Raw genomic sequence first — 20,161 nt, 5'->3', positions numbered from 1 at the left:
TACATGTGAAAACTCTTAACTTTCAAACTTTCTTCCAAGAGTTTTGTCAGTTAGCATAATCAGGCTGATATTGCTGGTTACATCTTGCCTAACTTGTTAGACATTTAAAAATAAAGGAAGATGCACATACCTTTACATTTTGATTCAAGAAATTCCTATGGCTTATTTTTCAGAGTTTGGGTGGCGTGTTCTTAACTATAGCTATGTTTCCATTCAATTGTCATGCAAATTTAAGCAAATTTTTAAAATGTCACAAAGAACTAAAAAAAAAACAACAACACAAAAAACAGGTGTGTTTCCATAAACTGGTTGGGAGCAAATTGTTCATGTTGGCATTGACATAAGCCTGATTTACTAATAATAGATTTTTGTAGAGTGATTTAAAATAGCACTAATTCACACTACAGGTTACTGTAATTGCAACAGACTGCATCAATGCAACATTTGAGAGGCTACTATATTTCAGTTGCTATGCATTGTAAGTTGCTAGACTATAAGGTCTGTCACTTTCACTTTAAAGTGTGTTCAAAGGATATGGGGTACCTGACCATGCACCTGACCATACACCATTTCACTGTAGAGTGAAATATATCAGTCAGCCACAATTGGGCCCATGAAACAGGAAATGTTCCTAAACACAGCAGCACCTTGCCCCATACCTGTCAAGCTTTGGGTTTGAGAATACAGGAAATGTTGCCTGGAGTGGGGGGCTTGGAATAGCGGTGGGGGGCAGGCGAACGAACAAATGTAAGATGGTGATGGAGAGGAGCACCTTTGTTCGTCAATTAGAAAACTCATCTATCAGCCATGTACCGCTAACGAAGCGTTACGCCAATTTGTTCAGACCAGGATGATATAAAAATTATTGTGCGGTTCATCCGTAAAGCTACACTTACAAAGTAACCATCAACTACTCAGCCCACTGTGTTCAGTCTGCTCACCTGTATAAATACTCCTACAGCGCCCCAGTTTTGTGAGTCTGTGATTACAGAGCACATAAATTGCACAGGAGGACTTCCCATAGTTTTGAGAAAATTTTTTAACTATTTCTGACTAGCAACCTAGTTTTATGTTTTTGGACACCTAATATTGGATTGAAATCATTTCACAATCCACGCGCGGCAAAAAATAAATTTGATATATGAATACCTAAATTTGAGACATTATTTGAGATACTAAATGACAAAAACGCTTTAACATTTCCACCTTCACAACTGTACACCTTTTAATTAAATTAAATTTTCCTGTTATGAAACTGAGCCAGCAACAACAGGTTATGTCAGACACATTAATTTGCATTCACCATGCATCATTGTCAAAGCGGGAGATAACTGCTTTGACAATAAGTAATTTAACTGTCTAAATTAGTGGTGTCCCAAGTCAGTCCTCAACAGCTGTTGTCTTGAAGATTTTATTCCCTGGTTTAGCACACCTGAAAACCAATCATGACACATTCTCTGAGGAACTTGATGACATGCTGAGGAGGCAATTAAGCCTGTCCACTCCTGTGTGTGTTGGGCCTTTTTGCACTGCACTACAATGGGGTGTACTTGAGGCCTTAAAGATGAGAAGGGTACCACATTTGTGGGTGTGTTATAGTAGATTTGTAAACCTTAAAAATAAAATAAACCTTCTCCTACGCCTACAAATGTTGACAAAGTATGCACAAGTCACCTGGTACACAACTGCCTTTCTCTTATTTAACTGCCTTTACGCATAGATCCAGTTATTTTTGAGACTCATTTCACGCTTCGTGAGCTGCCAGATTTGTGTGTAGATGGTGCGTTTACATGCTCCAATGGAGCTGCTGCAGGAACACACTGATCCTCTAAAAGGAATCCTCAGATCCAGGCATCAATGTCTGAAGCGCTGCAACATTTAGATATGCCCTGGTCCAACACACCTGAATTAAATGGCTGCTTAGAACTGTCAGGTTCTCCAGAGTTGTACCAATGAGCTCTGACCTCATGATTTGACTCAGGTGCGTTAAAGAAGAGATACCTAAATGTTGGATAACACCGACCTTCCTGAACTGGAGTTAAAGCCCTGCTGTACTATTTTCACTCAATTGTAATTACATTTACTTGCATACAGTGGAAACTTTACCTGTGTTGAAGTAGATGAGGAGTATTTAGTGTCTTCACTTTAAAACCTTTTTGGTTTCCATTTGTTGAAAGTAAATTATAAACATTTACCCATAGTTTGACCACTGCTTTATGACAGAAAGTTTGACGTTACAAATTTATGATTTAAATAGAGGCATCATTCGATTTACACTGTAGAAAGAAGATGTCAAAAGTGTTTTCTAAATTAACTTGAATGTTCCTTTCACTGCACACAAAGGACACTTTAAATATTCAAGATTGCAACAAATCTGTTGAATCTTTAACAAAATAGGTTCAGATTAACACAACTACATAAGGTTAACAATAAAATATCTTAAAACTTACATAGATGTTCAAATATTTACTATAATCAATTAAAATCATAAAGCTGTGTATTCAAAGACGACCAACGACGACCAACAGAGCAAGTTAATTACTGTAGTTGTTTGAAAGGTGTCTTGGTCCAGTTGACAGCTCACTTTAAAGCTTGAGGTTTTGGTGTTAAACCTCCCAGAATCTCAGCTGCTGCATTGTCTGAAGATGCAGAAGAAAGTACAAATATACACTTAGTGTTAGAAAACTTTTGTTTTGATTTTCCTGACCAGCTGACGCACCGACAAACCTGGCTTTTAACAGAGCATTGCTGAATCTGAAAATTACTTGAATTGTTACTATGTGTGTTGAATTTTTTCTTTTTATGTTGATCAAATGTTTGTGCATTAAATGTTTTACTCTGGAGGCTATTTTTGCAGTGGTGCTTTAAATAAATGCATAAAATACTTATTTTCTCAAGTATGTGTTTATTAGCTTTTAATTAAGTCAAAATATCAATAGAAAAAGAAATTTTCAATTCAATGCTTTTGAAAATCTAAACCATCTGAATACATTTTACCATCTACGTTAATCAACTTGAAATGAAGGTAATCAGGAAGAGCAGGTTTGTCCTGGTTTGCAGATGAGGTACGTATTTATTTAAGGGCTGATGAAATGGGTTCTCTGTGGATTTCAGAGATCCAGACATAAACAAAAGAAATGATAAATCAGGCCAATGGAAATGATTGAGTTTGTTTTAATTTATCATTTGATTAATTGACTTATTGAAGCTTGAGGTTCACACATAGGCCTGTGACAGGCCTATGTATGAACATTAGACAGAATCCTTAAATATGTCGAAAAGTCAACACAAATGAAGTACCTTTCAGTTTGTTCTGGTAAATAGAGTCTCGCAACACACAATGTTCCTGCAGAAGCAGGTATACCCGAAGGTATACCTGAAGGTAGACCTGTCATAATCTCCTGAAGGTGCTTGCCAACTTTGGGATCATAAAACTAGATCAACCTGGGTTAAAATTAAGACTGAAGATAGACTATCAAACTGTGATGAGTGTGACACTAAAAATACACGGACTTAGCTGTGAACAGCTAAAGTAGCACAGCTCACATAAACATTAGCTCCCACCATCAGAAACATAAGAAGGGCAGAGTACCAGACATACAAAACGTAATATGAAAAAATTATTTATAATTGTCTCATGTCTCATTATAATCACAGAGAAAAGGCTGCCTGTTTAGCTTGTACTTAATTCAGAGGGCAGACCGCCGGGATACTCCGTCTCACTTCTTGGTTTGCCTGCCTATTTTTCTGGGCAGCGAACCATTCCGCCACTCAGTCGTCATTTTTCAGACCACTTAGTCTCCTGTACTGCTCAAAAATGCACAATATGTCTATAAATAATTTGGGGAAATTATAAGTAAGTGCTGAGATATACCGTTTCCCACCAAACTAACGTATTTGCCACTTCAGCACAAGCACAGTGAGAAACATTTAGAAGATAAAAACACTAGACTCATAGCAAAACTCGTATGACCCAGCTTTCTACTAGCATGTAAATGCACCAACTACACACAAATCTGGGAGCTCCCAAAGTGTGAAATGAGTCTCAAAACTACTCATGCACTCGTAACTGGATTTGTGCATAAATGCAGTTTTGTGTGTGTAACAGGTGACTTGTACGAACTTTTTCAACATTTGTAAGCGTAGGAGAAGTTATATTTTATTTTTAAGGTTTACAAATCCAGTATTATACACGAACAGATATTTTTACTCACACACAGATAGTTTCACACACCCAAATATTTTTACACACACAGATATTTTGAGACTATTTTCACCCCATATATACCTGCTTGTTAAACATTTACCTTGTCATTGGACCAGACAATGGGAGCAACTCTGATGGAATCCATCAAAGACATGAAATAAATAAATAAATAAATAAATAAATAAATAAATAAATAAATAAAGAAAGAAAGAAAGAAAGAAAGAAAAAAACGAGACAGCAAAAAAAGAAAAAGAAAAATGAGACAACAAAAAAGAAAGAAAGAAAAACGAGACACCAAAAAAAAAGAAAGAAAGAAAAATGAGACAGCAAAAAAAGAAAGAAAGAAAGAAAAACGAGACCGCAAAAAGCAGTATCAGGATAGTCACCACAGCAACAATGAACCAATCAGTGGTAGAGAACTACAAATTTCAGGGTTTCAGAGACTGTGGTGTAACTCTTCTATAAAGACAAATGCAAACACGTCAAAACCCGAACCCTTGTGCCATGCAGTGTAAAAATGCCCAGGGACATATCTAAAACTTGCAAGTTTCCGGTCCCCATGGACCAGAGTTGGACATCTCTGGTAAAAAAGGCTGAACTTACTTAGTGCTTCTCTACTCATATTGACCACTTGTCTCATTCACATACTCACCCATTAATACACAGATCAGTAAGCAACTTGTTTGAAGCCACTTTAACATGTGGTTAAGAAGAAAGCTGGAATCTAACTCATATTTTTCTTATTGCTGTTTCTGCTGAGGCACAGCCAACTCAAAGTTTGTTGTAAGCTATTGTTTACAACACCTGCCCTCTCCAGGTAGGTGTTGCAGATTTGCAACAACTTAGACAGTCTTTTCAAGTAATTTGAGCCTGAGAGGGTTAAAGAATAGCTATCAAGAGAAGGTTGTTTTGAGTGTTTGTGGGTTGACCAGGGATCTTAATTAGTGATTCAACAGGCTAAAGATCACAATTAGACAGTTTACTCTTTATCCGCTCTGATCTGTGACCAGCCGTTTGTGTACTGAAAAATGTGGGAAAATTAAGTTTTATGCATCAATGGCATAATCTCATAATTCCTTCATTTTCTGTTAGATTCAACTCTATGTCTACTATAAAAGTTCCTAAAGTATGCTCGTTCTCTTTTGTTACAGTTCTTAGAAAACAGTAACAAAAGAAAAAAATCCAAATTAGCAGGTAAGACATAAAAAAATAGAAAAGAAAAACACAAAAACCATAAATTTGCATCAAACAGAAATAGGCTGACTGGTGCACCTCAAGTAATAATCTGTCAACTACCTATGCAATAGCTGACCAAAAAGGAATATGGATCAAAATTATTTAAAACAGAGTAATACTGAACTTCATTATTAACACAGTTTTAGAAAATAATATACAATAAATGTGAACATTCAGAAACATTTTACATTCATTTGCACAATTAGATACTAATGACACACAATTTATGTGCTATTATTGTACATAAGTAGAAAATATATATGTTTAGATTCCATGTACCTCCATGGAGGTGCATGGAATGACAATGGGGTTACAATGAGGTGGACTAACCTGGTGGTATATAAAATCTATATAGTAATGTTTTTGTGCATTCTGTGTTTGTGTGTATGTAATTACAACACATATCCCATCACTGTATCACAATGAATGGCAAAAATGTGTATTTACCTTTCAGGATATTTTGTGACAAGAGAGGGTCTCACCTTAACTATAGGTTGAAATAAAACCAATAAATAAGCAGAGGCTCAGTAAAACTAAATGACAAAAAATAGGTTACTTAGCCTCTGGCATGAAATGCACATCAACTGACTTGGTGTAGGAGCTCAGATTTCTGTTTACTTCAAACCAAGTGAGGGACCGGTGGCAGACGAAAATCAATGAATCCCAATGTCAAAACAATAATTCGAAATCAACTCCGCGGACTAAACTTTCGCTTGAACAAGCCAATGTTTACTTTACACGAACAAGAAAAGCTGAGTTCTTCCTCGCCTCAGCCGAGTAAGACCGTGTGCAAAAAAAAAAAAAAAAACACAAAACAAACGTCTCCTTCTTGGTTTTCATATTATTGGCAATACACCAAAGAAAAGAAGTCAAAGCATTATGATCTGACTGCAATAGGAAAATCTACCACACTCAACAGCAGCAACTTTACCAGTCCAAATCATAGCCATTATGTTATGTTACATAGCAACAATTGATCTCAACACCTGAATAGACTTATCAAGAAACTCCGACCTACTGAGTAATATTATCAGCCTATTAACAATATTAATGGTCTTACTCAGGCGAATAATCAAGCTCGTCTTAGCTAGTTCCTCTTTCTTCTGATTAGCGTGTAAGCTAACTAGCCATTGACTGTTGAGCGAAGTTAGCAAACTCAGCTTCCGAACTTAGATTAAACTTTGTCGTTACCGTAGCAGTCTAGCATTCGTTGGTTAACTACATTAAATGAAAATGTTTACGCACAGACTTACCTTTCACTGAAAATCCAGTGTTGTCCCTTACTTCACTGTTAAACGTTAGCGGGTTTTATCCATAAGCAGAGTGTTCTAGGTCACAAGCTATCCAGCTAATTGTTAGCTAGCAGAACTGGCGAGCATTCGATAGCGTGTGAGTGGTTTGTTTTGAAAATGGTTCAGTCTGAAGACAGCACTGGGCTAACATGAACTCGACCAACTTAGCTAACGTTAGTCAAATATACATTTGGAATCAATTAAATCCTCAACTTTTACGCATTAATAGCTCATTTGCATTAACAGTAATACGTATTATTGCATATGTCCAAGGTATGATTTGGGCTCACTAAAGATATTCAACGCGCGGCTAAGTTTAGCAAGCAAGACAGGAAAAACTCAAGTCATAAATTTCGAATCAAAATGGCGACGTGGTTATGACGAGGGCGCGCAACAGACGCGAACGTGCATTGAATATACACTCGTGGTGAGTCAGGTTGCTTACCTAGACTTATGAAGAGAATATATTTATATAATAAAAACGCATATCCCATTATTGTATGACAGCGATAGTAAATATTAGAGTTCAGGTAGAAATTAAGAACTTACATACATATAATGTGTTCCTAATGTGTTTCACCGAAAGGGCCATCAAAGAAAAATTTTCTTATTGAGTGGGATAAGAAGAAATTATTCATTGGGATTATCTTATCCCTGTGAAGGTTCCCTCAGAGATGTTATGCCGAAAACTACATTTTTGCTATCTATGAAAAAATGCTTCAACTTTTATAAAGAAATATTGTCAGTGGAAGTCAGTTTTCTTAAATCTTTTATTACATCAATGAAAATTTTATTTTAAAAAAACGTCAGTGAAATGTGACAGGATGATAGGGTACAAACCGATTTGTAAACTAAAGAAACAATAAGCCTAAAGTTACAGAAGCTGTAGTCTTCATGGTCATCACGAGGACCACTGTATCAGAATATGGTCGATAAACTAAATTAAATGTTTTTCTATTCTTAGGCGAAAAGGTGAAGGAGTTTGTTCGTATGACAGAAATGATTTACTCTTTAAGCGAGAAACTAAAGTGAAATTCTTTTCTGATTTCACTTTAGTGAAACCTGGGAGGGGGAGCTGGACACAGTGAGGACAGGGCTGTATCTTTGAAAATTCTGATTTGCTGCTCTGATTTTTTTTTCACATTATCCTATCCTTATTCCTCTCCTTCTGTGAGCAGGGTCCTTTTGTGCTCCCTGTCTGGATTGTTTTAGCTCGTTTCCGCAGCTTCTGTTTTCTTTTTTGTTTCTTTTGTGTGGGGGACATCTGTTCTTCATGGAAGGGGGATCAGGGCTCATACAGACCTCTTCAGTAGCTGATTTGTCCTATATGTGTGAAATATAGAAAATGAGCAACATAGCAACAAAAAAGGGCTCAATATGACAAAAAGCATTAAAAAAAGAAAGTAATACAGATCACTTTTATTCAGTTTTCTAAAGCATCAATCAGCAACAGTAGGTTTCACAAGTGTAGATACTGAGCATATACTGACCAGTTATATGATAATGGGTGAAATGTCAGTGACATATAAGGTGTAATATAGGAAATGAACAGTAGGCTTGGACAATGACTAATAAACTGGATTGAGAAAAATTCTTTCTTTACATTTTTAAATTCATAATTTCTAAATTTAATGATAAACTTCTTTTCAAAATTCCCAGTACTTATTGAAATATTTGCTTTGTTCAACTTCATTATTATGCCCCATTCTGTCCTATTGAAATGCTGGATGCATGATAAGCCCTGGGGCAGTCGCATTCTGGTGTTCCACTTTTTTTTTTTTTAACCAGTGTTCTAACTTTCTGTGCTATCCATGAATCTGTCCTACCTCGCGGTAATGTGCATGTGCACATCGATACTACGTCACATACTGCTTACTCATTTCTTATCAACACATTTTACCTGTGGAAGTTTCATTTCGTCCATTTTATTTTGTCGAAGATTAAGGTAGGTTTTATAACATTAAAAACTGATCCTATCCACCAGTCTTGCCAATACAAAAGTCTGAAAATCATCCACTGTCCCCTTATACTCAGCCATGAGAGAGACTAAGAGACCCCCCCACAAAGTCATGTCTGTACAGTTAACAATACTCATCCCACGGTTGCAAAGTTAAGTTTTTCAGGAAAATCATTGATGTTGGCCAAAGTCAAAATTGACAGGTCAGGCTTTTTAAAGATTAACAATTAGTCAGGAAACTACAATCATCCATAATTTTTGGTAGACTGCCCCCAGTGTCTATACTGCTAAGAGGAATTCTAAAGCTTACCGTAATATCTTAATTTGTTCATACAATGGAAACATGTTCAGGCCTCATGAGTTTGTTTCCAGAGGTTGGACACTTGAAAAGAAATTTAAATTTAGCCATCGATTTGCTGTGGATGGAAGTTAATTTTGTCTATGCATTGTCCAAGCTTGCTGGTGAAAATGATTTTACTGATTTAACCTGTTAATATTAGACAAGAATTACCTCCCTACCAAACCAACCTCGAACATTCAGTTTCAAACATCAAGCACAATTATCAGGGTGGTGGGATGCCAATAGCAGCAGAAGACAACAGAGTATAGAATGATGGACTGTACTTTATTGACTTGTCTTCTGGCTTTGTAGAGGTTGAGGGGACTAGGAAAGTCTTGTCTTGACTTTCTTGGACACATGAGAGTCCCCAGAGCTTTGAATTGATCTCTTTTCCTCCTTGGATTTTTCCTTATCAGTTGCAGGTTTGACCTGTAAGTCATTAACAACAGTCTTTATTTGAGATGGTCCACAGCTAGAGTGAACCAAAAGAATACTGCAAGAACACCACATTCTTATTTTTAATGCCAGACTCCCTCCAGAAGTTTACATACACCTAGTACCTTATTAGGTATTAGGTGAATTATTTAACTTGTCTTCTGGCTTTGTAGAAGCCAGAAGACAAATAACGCCAAACCACTTGTTTTAAGGTCAGATACAATTATCAGAATTGTTTCTATTTGCTAGATGTATTTCTATTATTTATTTGCCATAATAATACAAGAAAATGTATATCAGAGGTTTGTTTAATTATGTCTACAAAATCAGAAGTTTGCATACATTTCCTCAGTGTTTAGTAGCATTACATTTGAACTGCATGATTTGGGTCAAACTTTGTGGTTTTCCTTCCTCAAACTTTTCTCAATACTTTACTGGAATTCTGGGCCATTGGTAGGCCAATAACTCCTTGTTATTGCTCCCAAGTTCACTAGAATGTCATCAGTTTTCAAATACTTGAATAATTTCTGTATTAGTAAAAATGCCATAATATTAGTACAACTCACCTGAACTCACTAAGAAAATTCATAGCATGTAAACAGCAGATTTGAAACGATTAGCTTAATAAGAGTGGTGCACTTTCAGTTTTGATTTCTACAATTTGAAATACTTGTGTTTTCTGGAAAGTGATGGAAAAGAGCAATATGTGACAGTGGGAAAGTAATTTGTTACTCTAAGCATCAGGCATACTTGGAGACCCTTTGTACACTTGACAGGTAACTGGCCCATTTCTGATCTTGCCGACCTTTCTAAAACAGCCTTGTTGCCCAGCCTGAATGAGGAATGTTTTCTGAAACTCCATCCAGACCAAATTTTATGAGAAGTGAAACTCACCTGAGAAGGGAACTTTAAAAGAATTTGTAGTTAACCTTTAAAACCCTCCTTTTTGATTAAAGACAACAAACCTTTTAAACTAAACACTCACCAGAGAAGGTCCATCTCCAGCTGGCCACATGTTCATGTTGATTGTGTGAGTCTCTTTCTTGAGCAGAGGAGCTTTGCGGCCGAGTTTCATATAGAAGTAGGTGGTGTATGGGGTGAAGCTGTAATCCTCTCTAAAGTCAATACACAAGCCAACAGAGCTGTTTTTATAGATGGCTGAAGTGAAGGTTATAGTCTTATTGTGACCAGGTAGTCCTGAACATTATAGTGTAACATGGGCAGCTTGACCAGCTCACAACTGAAAGCCCAACGTGGCTTAAAAAGGGGTCATCTTTTAAAAAGTTTTAGTAAGTTGGAACTACAATGCTAGTTGAATGAGGCGCTGTAATCAAGAAATGGGAATGAAATTATTCCCATTTCATTACATCAAATGGGAGTTATTTGATGTACAAACCTTGATTCCCATGACATAAATTTTTTTATATATTATATTGTTAATCTCACATTAATTATATCATTTTATTGCTTTAGCCTGAGTACTTCAAAATTTAACCTCTGACTTCAAAATGAAGAGTAAGTAGGTTTAAAACTGTTAGAGGCAGCAAAACTATAAACTTACAGTATAAACAGGATAAATTTACTAAAAGAAAAAAAAAACTCAAATTGAGACAAAAAACAATACAGCAAATTTAGTCTTCTTCCCAGTTAGTCTTATTCATTTCTTCCCAGGTTAGAGTAAAAAACAATAGTTCTAATGTAACATTTTCATTACTTTTTTATAAGATGGACCAATGGGGAAAGCTTTAAAAAGTAACAATAAAATTAAAGCCGCGAAGCGAAGTCATGCAGCCCTCGCAGCTAAGCGCTGCTCCGGCCTGTTGGCCAGTGTGGGGGTTCCGGCACCGCCACCTGCCCGCCACCGCAGAAGCTCTCGCTGAGTTTTCAGCACTGCTCCCCACCAGACAACGCAGAAGGTCTCGCACAGTTTCCACGCCCGTCCACCAGGCGGTACTTATGGATATGGTCGGCGGCGCTGCCCGGCGACGCACAAAAGATCTGGTGCAGATCGGAGGATGTAGAGAGGAGATACAGCTAATGGATTAACTTACGAGGCGCAGTGGAGTCAAATTACATTGAAATATTGTTGGGCTCTTTCAAGGTGACCAAAGGTCATACATATCCAGTTTGGCGCCAGTCGGCTGATCCATGTGTGATTTAGAGCCGATCGTATGCACATGGCGAGGGACTGCATATCTACAACCCTATACGCTTCAGTCAGCAGCCAGTATTCAGTTAATCATCTTAACATTTTAAGTCAGTTTTCACAGGATGAAACCTATGTAAATGATAGAATAAAAGTAAAACATACAGCAGAAAAAACAGGTGACTGCCTGTTAAAAGTGGGCGGGGCTAAAGTGATGTCATCAACTGACCATGTAAATGGGGTCAAAATCGGAACTTCAATCCAAAATGGCCAACTTCCTATTATACTTGTACTATGACATTAATTAGAAATTTTGAGCTTCTTGGGAAGCTCTACAAGTGCACCTAATTTCATATCTCTACAATGAAGTGAATAGCAAAGAGTCCTTTGAAAATTGCTAGGTGGCGCCATTGAGCCGTTTTTTTTGCGATTTTTGCAACAACCTTAAAATACAAAATTTTGAAACTCCCTTGATGCGTCAGCCAAGTTTGATGAGTTTTTGAATATGATAAAGCCCCCAAAAAGGCCTCTCTTTAGGGGGGCAGAATAATAATAAGAAACAGTACAAAAACAATAGGCCTTCGCAGCGCTTTGATGCTCGGGCCTAATAAATTCTCATTAATTAAGTTATTAACTATTAGACTAATCAGGGCTGTAATAACTTCAAACCAGATACTTTACTGCACAACTTATAAAGTATTGGCAATTTTTTCCCCCTCTTTTGTTTGCTTGATATAATACAACAAAATATGAAGTTCATTTTCTAATCTGGTGCTGTCATTATGGTAGGAATGGTAATTCTGCCATTGATGTAATATATGTTATAGATTGTTTATGAACCATTGCTCTAAAAACCAAAGTATAAAGTAACCATAAACATTTGCGTCACTGGACCTTAGGAAAGCTGCTCCCTAGTTTTAAAATTGGTGGGCAAAGTATCTTAATTGCTCTTGCTTCACTCTGCCATCACAAAAATGTACTAATGTGAATTCTTGTTTTATTTATTTCTTTTAAACAAAACTATCATAAACAAGGAAAATTCTGCAAAATTTCAGACCTACCCTCCTTCACTCCTTCAAGTCAGGTGCATTTCACACTACATCCAAGCTCAGAAGACTGTGGTTCATTCCCACCAGTAAAAAAGATACAAGCAATCATTATGTCAGAGTTTGCGCAGGGGGTTCTGGTGCCGCTGAGAATCTGCCACTAAGAAAAACAAACTGGTTCTGCTCACAATAACGCAATCAATACTGTGTGCACTGCGCTGATGTGCAGAGTAGCAGAACTATGTACTTGAGATATGGAGCAATTTTTCTACTGCATTTTTTTTGATTATTCTGACTGAATCATTTCAGTCAGAATAAGCAAAAGTAAGTTAGGAAGTTTTACTAGCCCCTGTAACCAAAATTTAAACACAGAAACAGGATGAGTCACCTGAGATATCCCTGAAGAAGCAAAGAAATAATCACAGCTTCAGCCTGCAGCCGAGACAGAGCCGTGGTCTGGATCATCTTCCTGAGCTTGGCTGGGCCCCTCCCCATCCATGTCTCCACCAGCTTCAGTGGGGTCACTTTTTCATTCATGGACCCTGCTTGCTCTAGAATTAGCACCACTTGTCTTGCATGCTGGGTAATATCCACACAAGTGTAGCCTGAAGGGGTATAGAGCTGACACTTATACTCTACACACATTCATACTGAAAATCTTTCTAAATTCAAGGTGTAAGTATGCTATGTATACAAACCTTTTTCATGGCGGCATGTATCACACATTTGGTTACATCTTTCATTGTCCCACACCTCGTCAAAGTGGACAGCCATGAGAGAGCGCCGACACCTTCACACAGCCAACAATCAGATAATCTCTAGCTAAAGGGTGAACAAGAGATTAATCATGTAGCTTGTTACCTGTCAACATTCTGGCAGTAAGCGACCATTTGCAGCAGCTTCTGGTAGCCGGTATTTTCCATGACCACCATAGTGCTGATCCGAAAGATATCAGCAAAGCCAAAATATATGATGCAGTCTGCTGGAAGATCATCCCGACCTGAGGTCTCAGAATAACATTATGTATTTCAAAGAATGAATGAGCACTGAAACTGCTATTAGAACTTAAATGTAAGAGGATTAGGGTTCACCAATTGGATTTTTCTAGCTGATCACTGATCTTTTAACTAAGATTTTTGGTTGACACCATTTTTATTCCTAAAAAGTTACTACAACACTGTATTGTCAGCTACCTCTACCTCTGTGTATACCTCTAGCTGGTTGGTGGGACAGTCAGTCAGTCCTCTCTTACGGCAGAGCAAAGAGAATAGTGGCTGATTCTCAGATCTTTGCATATACCAGGACTGGCAAATCTTCAACTCTTGAGCAGCAACTCTGATGCATCCTGTGCAGCTCTTTCATACTAAAATTTCCCACACTCCCTGAAGGCAGCACTGGAAAAAGCAGTGCTGGCTAGTGCTACCAGTCTCCAGTAGTTGTCAGTCTGGGAGACTTTAGATGATAGATGGGAGTTGAATCATTTAGTATTAAAATCTGCTTCCATGGCAACAGCTTTTCTCAACAGATCTCTGTATTTCTATTGGCTGCATTATTTCAAGTCAGTGCATTTCACACTACATCCAAGTTCAGAAGACTGTGGTTCATTCCCACCAGTAAAAAAGATACAAGCAAACATTATGTCAGAGTTTGCGCAGCAGGTTCTGGTGCCGCTGAGAATCTGCCACTGAGAAAAACAAACTGGTTCTGCTCACAATAACGCAATCAATACTGTGTGCACTGCGCTGATGTGCAGAGTAGCAGAACTATGTACTTGAGATATGGAGCAATTTTTCTACTGCAAAAATAATAGAACAAAAGTCAGAAAAATCAGAAAGAAACAAAGACTCCTTTGAGTTTAAATGAATAATGATATTTAATAACGTGCGTCAGACCTGCTGTGTTTAACCTTTGATTGAGTTTTAATTTAGCGCGTCACATTCCAAATATTCAAAAGTATTAGTGTTTGAATATTAATGTTTAAATTAAAGGCCTTCTTAAGTCTACTGAGCAGGGCTCAATGGGTCCAGTGATGTTACACCAAAATAATGTTTGAGCACAGTGTAAAATATGCAAGGTCACCACAATATCCTTAAATAGATACACATCTGAGCCCCGTGACTAAATTGCCCTTACATGTTTCAAAAATGTCCTGCGTGAGACACTTCCACATCTGGCAGTTTGGCAAACAAAGACATATTTTCTGTACATCGATGAATAAGTTTTTACTCTAATCATTGTCCTGTACTTGATGATATACATGAAAGTAGCTATAACAGAATAAAAACCATACCTAAAGACATTGGTAAAAAATAAAAACTTCCTTGAGTTCCACTAAAGGTATAGGGTCTAACAAAATACAGTTTCAGCAATGTGGTATAAAGCTAATCTTGAATTGCTACGTGGTTCTTTCTGGTGACAAAGAGTTTAACTTGGCTCTTAATGCTGAACTGGTTCACCACACCAGGCATAGGCATAAGATTGGTGGATAAGATAGGTTTGTCATGCCAGTGTCAGCCAATTGCTCAGAATGAAGGAAATTAAGGCTGATTTATCAGTGCACCCCTTAATATGATGTGTACCTGCACGCCCACTCTCTTGGTAGTAGTTCTCAACAGACTTGCTCATGGTGTGGTGGATGACAAACCTGACATCTGGTTTGTCAATTCCCATGCCAAACGCCACCGTGGCAACCACAACCTGAAAGCCAATAGAGATATTTCAGGAAAATGCTCACTTATGATTCCCACAATCAAATGGGTCGTTGGACCTCTAAAACATAAACATTTAAAACAGATCAGCTAATTTATCCCATAGAAATAGAATCACTCAATCAACAGTAAAATTCAAAACACATATCAGAATGATAAAACATGCATGTATTAATATGTATATGTAATTAGTTAAACTACAGCATTTTTGTAAGATCACTCAAGTTTATCACCTGGATTTTGTTTGAGGTCCATCTGCAGTGAACTTGCGACTTGTCTTCTGGGTCCATATTGGCATGATAAGGATATGCTGAGATGTCACGTTTTTTGAGTTCAGAAGACAACATCTCAGCATCCTTCTGAGAGAACACATACACAATGCCTGTGGCACATACATCATTGTCACAAAGTAGCTGCTCTCTATGTCAATATGTGAGCTGAAAACAAAACCACAGAAGAAACGACTAACTTCAAAGCACAATTACCTGACTGGTTCTTGTATTTGCCTTTAATTAGAGAGGTAATGTCGCTCATTAAAGCATCACCATCTGAGTCTTTATTGCGAACCTAGAAAAAAACAAAGCAAGCAAAGTAAAATGCATATAATGTACACATCAACTGCACTCTGGGATGTACTGAATTGAATGCTTTCTTAATTTATTTATTCAATAACTGACGAGTTTAATTTGGTCTTTGTGATCAAAAGAAAAGGAGAATTTCAAGGAGTCAAAATGAATTTAAGCTTTTCTGACTGATCCTGCGCACGAAAGACATTTATAAAAAATAGACAATAGACTTTAGCTATTTGTCTAATATATTGTTTCATAAAATTTGACTTTGTGGATTTATATGCTTTTTAAAAGGATCAACTTCTATTGGCTGAAAATAAAGCAACAGGAAGTGTGGGATTAAAACAAACCACTTATGATGTATTGTTAGGGGAAAATGAGTTGTGGGGATTTACTCTTGCAAAGTAAATTAGATTGCTTCTTAAATACTAAATGAGTGCTTTCATGTGTTTAATCCACACTTTTTCAATGAGCAGTGCATATAATGCCATGCTAAAGTATTTATACCATTTTAACTTTTAAATTTTTTTTCACCTCATAAGGTCTTCCAGTCACATTTGTCTCTACACGTTAGTTCAGACTGTCAGGTTCCATTGTGCCCCACACAAGGAAACAATTCTAGATAAAAGGTAATTGGAGAACTTTGATCAAAATGTTCAGTGAAAAAACAATAAGTAAGCGCTTCATTGATCACTGACAGCTTTAATCTCCCCTCCAGTACTTTCGCAGTCATGGAAATTCATGCAAAAATCAGACGACGGTCAAATTTTTTCACACTAATGCACAATTGTGAGTTTATTGCAAACTTTCTCCAAAACATTTCCAAAACACGTTGTGCTTGTAGCTATGTGCTAATTTGTGTTGATCTATTGTATACAATCCATAAAATATATTGTGAAGTTTGTGGTTGTGATGTAATATGTGTACGCAGATGTTTAGCATGCACTTATCTATGAAGCATATTGTTGAAAAATGTTAGCTGTCACAGTTGTCATGGTTACCTCATAAAAGAGATTAGTTCGATTGAAGGAGGCAGTGATAATGACTGGCTGTTTCACACATAATATCTTCTCACAGTCCTTGAGGACACTGCTGGTTGCTGTGGCTGTGAGGCCAAAGAGAGGCACAGAAGGAAACTGTCTCTTTAAGATACCCAGGATTTTATAATCTGTAAAGTAAAAAATAGACACGAGTCATTCAAATTCAAAAATACTTTGATTTCAAGCTACCTTTATTGATTCCAAGCTACCTTTGACCACTTTTAGTAAAATTGTATTTTATTTTAGTAAAATGAAATACAAAAGTGTCACAAATTGAAGCTAATTTTTGATGTCCTCCACATCGCAGAGCTTCCACAATGTGAAGTCAAAGCCACCGAGGCGCTAAAAGAAACGAGACATCTTCAAATTACTTTAGTGGAATAAAAAGCTGTGCTGCAGTTTGTACTAACGTATGACGCCGCGCAGAAGTATTTTATTGGAGAACTTTGATCAAAATGTTCAGTATTTTATTTTAGTAAAATAAAATACAATTATTTTAGTAATTATTTTATTACTAAAATAATTTCATTTAGCAATTATTTTAGTAATTGAGGAATCTATGCAATTAATCTATTCTGACAATTAATCAGATTTTAAAAATGGTTAATTCTAGAGATTTTTCATTTAAGCCTTTACACAATTTTATAAATAAATCAAAAATACATAAACAAATAAATACTTAAATTCATTTTAAAATAAGAGAATAAATATTACATTATCTAAAATGCAGTAACAAAGCATTCATTTAGTATTTCTGAACCAGGTGAATTATGGAATTTTGGATAAAATTTATAGGCCAAGGTTGTTTCCCTTAGACGGAAAATTTATATGTTTTTGTACACTTGTGGCTTAATTTTTGCTTTGAACATGTGTTTTTTAGCCAATGGCCTCTTTTGAGTCTGTATACTCAAGTTCACAATCAATTAATTAAGTGACTACTAAGTTAGTTTACGATTATTTCAATATTTGATCGTTTCAGTGCTAATTGTAGTAAGACATTATATCCATTTATTATGTGAAGTAGTTTCACTGAAAACAATATAACAAAATAATAATAATACTTTAATAGTTGGCTAATAAAATAATTGTCACCTGGTCTGAAGTCGTGTCCCCACTGGCTGCAGCAGTGCACCTCATCCACAACTATACGACTCAGCAGCTTGGCATTATAGGCTTTTTCCAGTCGAGACATCAGCAGCTTGCTCTTGGCAATCTTCTCTGGAGTTACATACACCATCTTGAAGGGGACTTTCACATCCGTCATTCCAGCCATGACAATCTTCGAATGCTCCTGCAGTTAAAGGAAAGCCATATAAAATATGAAGAATCTGTCTGAATTTACTGTTGTTTTATTTTGTATGTGCCTTCCATTTTTGAGGTCAAGAAAGTATGTGTTAATTCTGTTGTGAAGCCTTCTGTTAAATAAAGATGAGAACTTACATTTTCCCTGTAAATATTCTGTTTATGGTTAATGGGTTTCATGCAAATTATTAATTTGATGCTCCTCATCCATCATTAGATCTAAAGAAGCCTGAGAAGTGAAACTTCAAAAAAAAAAAAAAAGAGACAAACAGCAAACAGTCCAGTCCAGTCTCTTACGTTTAGGCAAATTGTAAACCATGCACAGAATTGGACAAATCCATGAACAACTTAGTCCAGAAGGAGTTTTCTATCCTTCTTGTAATAATAAAAACTAAAATTTTATATAAATGCTTGGCAGATACAGAAGTCATCTGCAAACTCTGTATACTGAAAAGTATGAATGATGGACACACAAATACTGAGGAAGGAAAGATACAAAGAAGACATTCAGGAAGAAACAGTAGAAGCAGTAAGAAAATAAAAAAGATCAACAGAAGGGATGTAGAGGGATAAAAAGATGGATTTTTTAAAAAGGCAGGCAGAGAGGAAGGAAAGAAGTACAGAAATAAGGCTGCAGAATGTTAGGAAAATATTCTATTTGGCTTTTATTGAGCTAAATTGCAATATTTATTACATGGGCTACCCCTCTCCCCCCACATACATGCTTTCTGTGAGTTTAAGCATCTCAGGCACTAAAGAACTAAATCAGGTATGGAAGTACATGCATATTGTGAATGCATATTACTTCGAATGTAATGTCCTACCAAGCACTGCACTCAAGCAGTCTTTTTCAGTAACTTTGCATTAGATCACCACGTCACACACATTCTGCAATCTCATATCACCTTTTACATCTATGACGATGATGCAAGGTGGATCAGGGGCACAGTGGAGTGCTCTGGATTGACTGAGACTCTGCACCAACAGTTCGGCCAATTATTGCATACCAATGATACTCCAGTGATTGAGAGATGATCTAAGATTCTACCAGTTACTACCAGTTACCTTACTGCTTGATGCATTCAGCATGACTGCAGGAATACCAACAGACTTCAGGTGCATGATCTGGTCCTCCATCAGAGACACGAGTGGTGTGATAACCAATGTGAGACCTGCAACATAATGACCAACCAGTCAATCACAGCCATACAGGTAAATGGAAAAAGAAGATCCCTAGCGATGCAAACAAGCCGCATAGTGGCGTCAGGCGCAGCCACTCCGGCCTATTGGCCACTGCGGGGGTTCTGGCACCGCCGCCCGCCACCGCAGATAAACACCATGCAAAACAGGTTCATTTCTGTTGGAAGTGGGCGGAGCTAAGGTGATGACATCAGCTGACCATGACAATGTGAAAAGGACTGCTTTGTATTGAGACATATCAAGTCTTATGCAGGTGTCACCTAAAAAGTTCAAAGTTATTGAACTTTGATGTCTCATGACGAATATTCAAAGTTTGACACTTAGCCACGCCCACATCGTTCAGGCAGCAGACAGCATTGACAGAGTTCATCAGATTATCATTTTAAGTCACTTTGCATTGAAAGAAATCCATATAAATAACTTTAAAAGTAAGTGTAACCACTGTTTCAGTTTTTCCTATGAACAATACGCAGATTCTCTCAGGTGAGAGAATCTGCCTGAGAATAGTTCACAATGTTCAAATAGTTCACAATGAGAAATATGTCTCTTAACTGGCAACAGTGTGTGTGCGTAACTGAACACAATAACAAGACTAAGATAACTACATCTGAGTTCTAAATGCAGTGCAACTTTAACCTTATCCTAATATGAGTGAGGAAAATTGTAAAGTTGAAGATGTACCA

At 37.0% G+C, this 20,161-nt stretch overlaps 2 protein-coding genes across 6 annotated transcripts in view; both read right to left on the bottom strand.

Annotated features, from left to right (window-relative positions):
• ppp6r2a (protein phosphatase 6, regulatory subunit 2a) overlaps positions 1–7,106 on the bottom strand; it is a 59,141-nt gene extending 52,035 nt beyond the window's left edge. For both annotated transcript variants that reach the window (XM_055024226.1, XM_055024228.1), the window contains exon 1: positions 6,697–7,106. The gene's annotated coding sequence lies outside the window, so the exon portion shown is untranslated. The remainder of the gene's footprint in view (positions 1–6,696) is intronic.
• A 391-nt stretch (positions 7,107–7,497) lies between these two features.
• The window catches only part of recql (RecQ helicase-like), a 26,972-nt gene continuing 14,308 nt past the window's right edge, over positions 7,498–20,161 (bottom strand). For all 4 annotated transcript variants that reach the window (XM_055024256.1, XM_055024255.1, XM_055024254.1 and 1 more), the window contains 12 exons: positions 19,344–19,450; positions 18,069–18,267; positions 16,938–17,104; positions 15,853–15,934; positions 15,601–15,749; positions 15,239–15,356; positions 13,521–13,659; positions 13,358–13,449; positions 13,048–13,264; positions 10,453–10,582; positions 9,317–9,461; positions 7,498–8,058 (listed from right to left, as the gene is read on the bottom strand). In XM_055024256.1, the coding sequence (XP_054880231.1) occupies positions 9,357–9,461; positions 10,453–10,582; positions 13,048–13,264; positions 13,358–13,449; positions 13,521–13,659; positions 15,239–15,356; positions 15,601–15,749; positions 15,853–15,934; positions 16,938–17,104; positions 18,069–18,267; positions 19,344–19,450 (1,505 nt within the window). In that variant the 3' untranslated portion in view covers positions 7,498–8,058; positions 9,317–9,356. The remainder of the gene's footprint in view (positions 8,059–9,316; positions 9,462–10,452; positions 10,583–13,047; positions 13,265–13,357; positions 13,450–13,520; positions 13,660–15,238; positions 15,357–15,600; positions 15,750–15,852; positions 15,935–16,937; positions 17,105–18,068; positions 18,268–19,343; positions 19,451–20,161) is intronic.

The sequence above is a fragment of the Poeciliopsis prolifica genome, unplaced genomic scaffold (genome assembly GCF_027474105.1).
Source record: "Poeciliopsis prolifica strain line A6 unplaced genomic scaffold, Auburn_PproV2 SCAFFOLD117, whole genome shotgun sequence".
Classification (NCBI taxonomy): domain Eukaryota; kingdom Metazoa; phylum Chordata; class Actinopteri; order Cyprinodontiformes; family Poeciliidae; genus Poeciliopsis; species Poeciliopsis prolifica.
The sequence above is the reverse complement of the archived record's forward strand: the minus strand, read 5'-3'. Positions and strand labels throughout refer to the sequence as shown.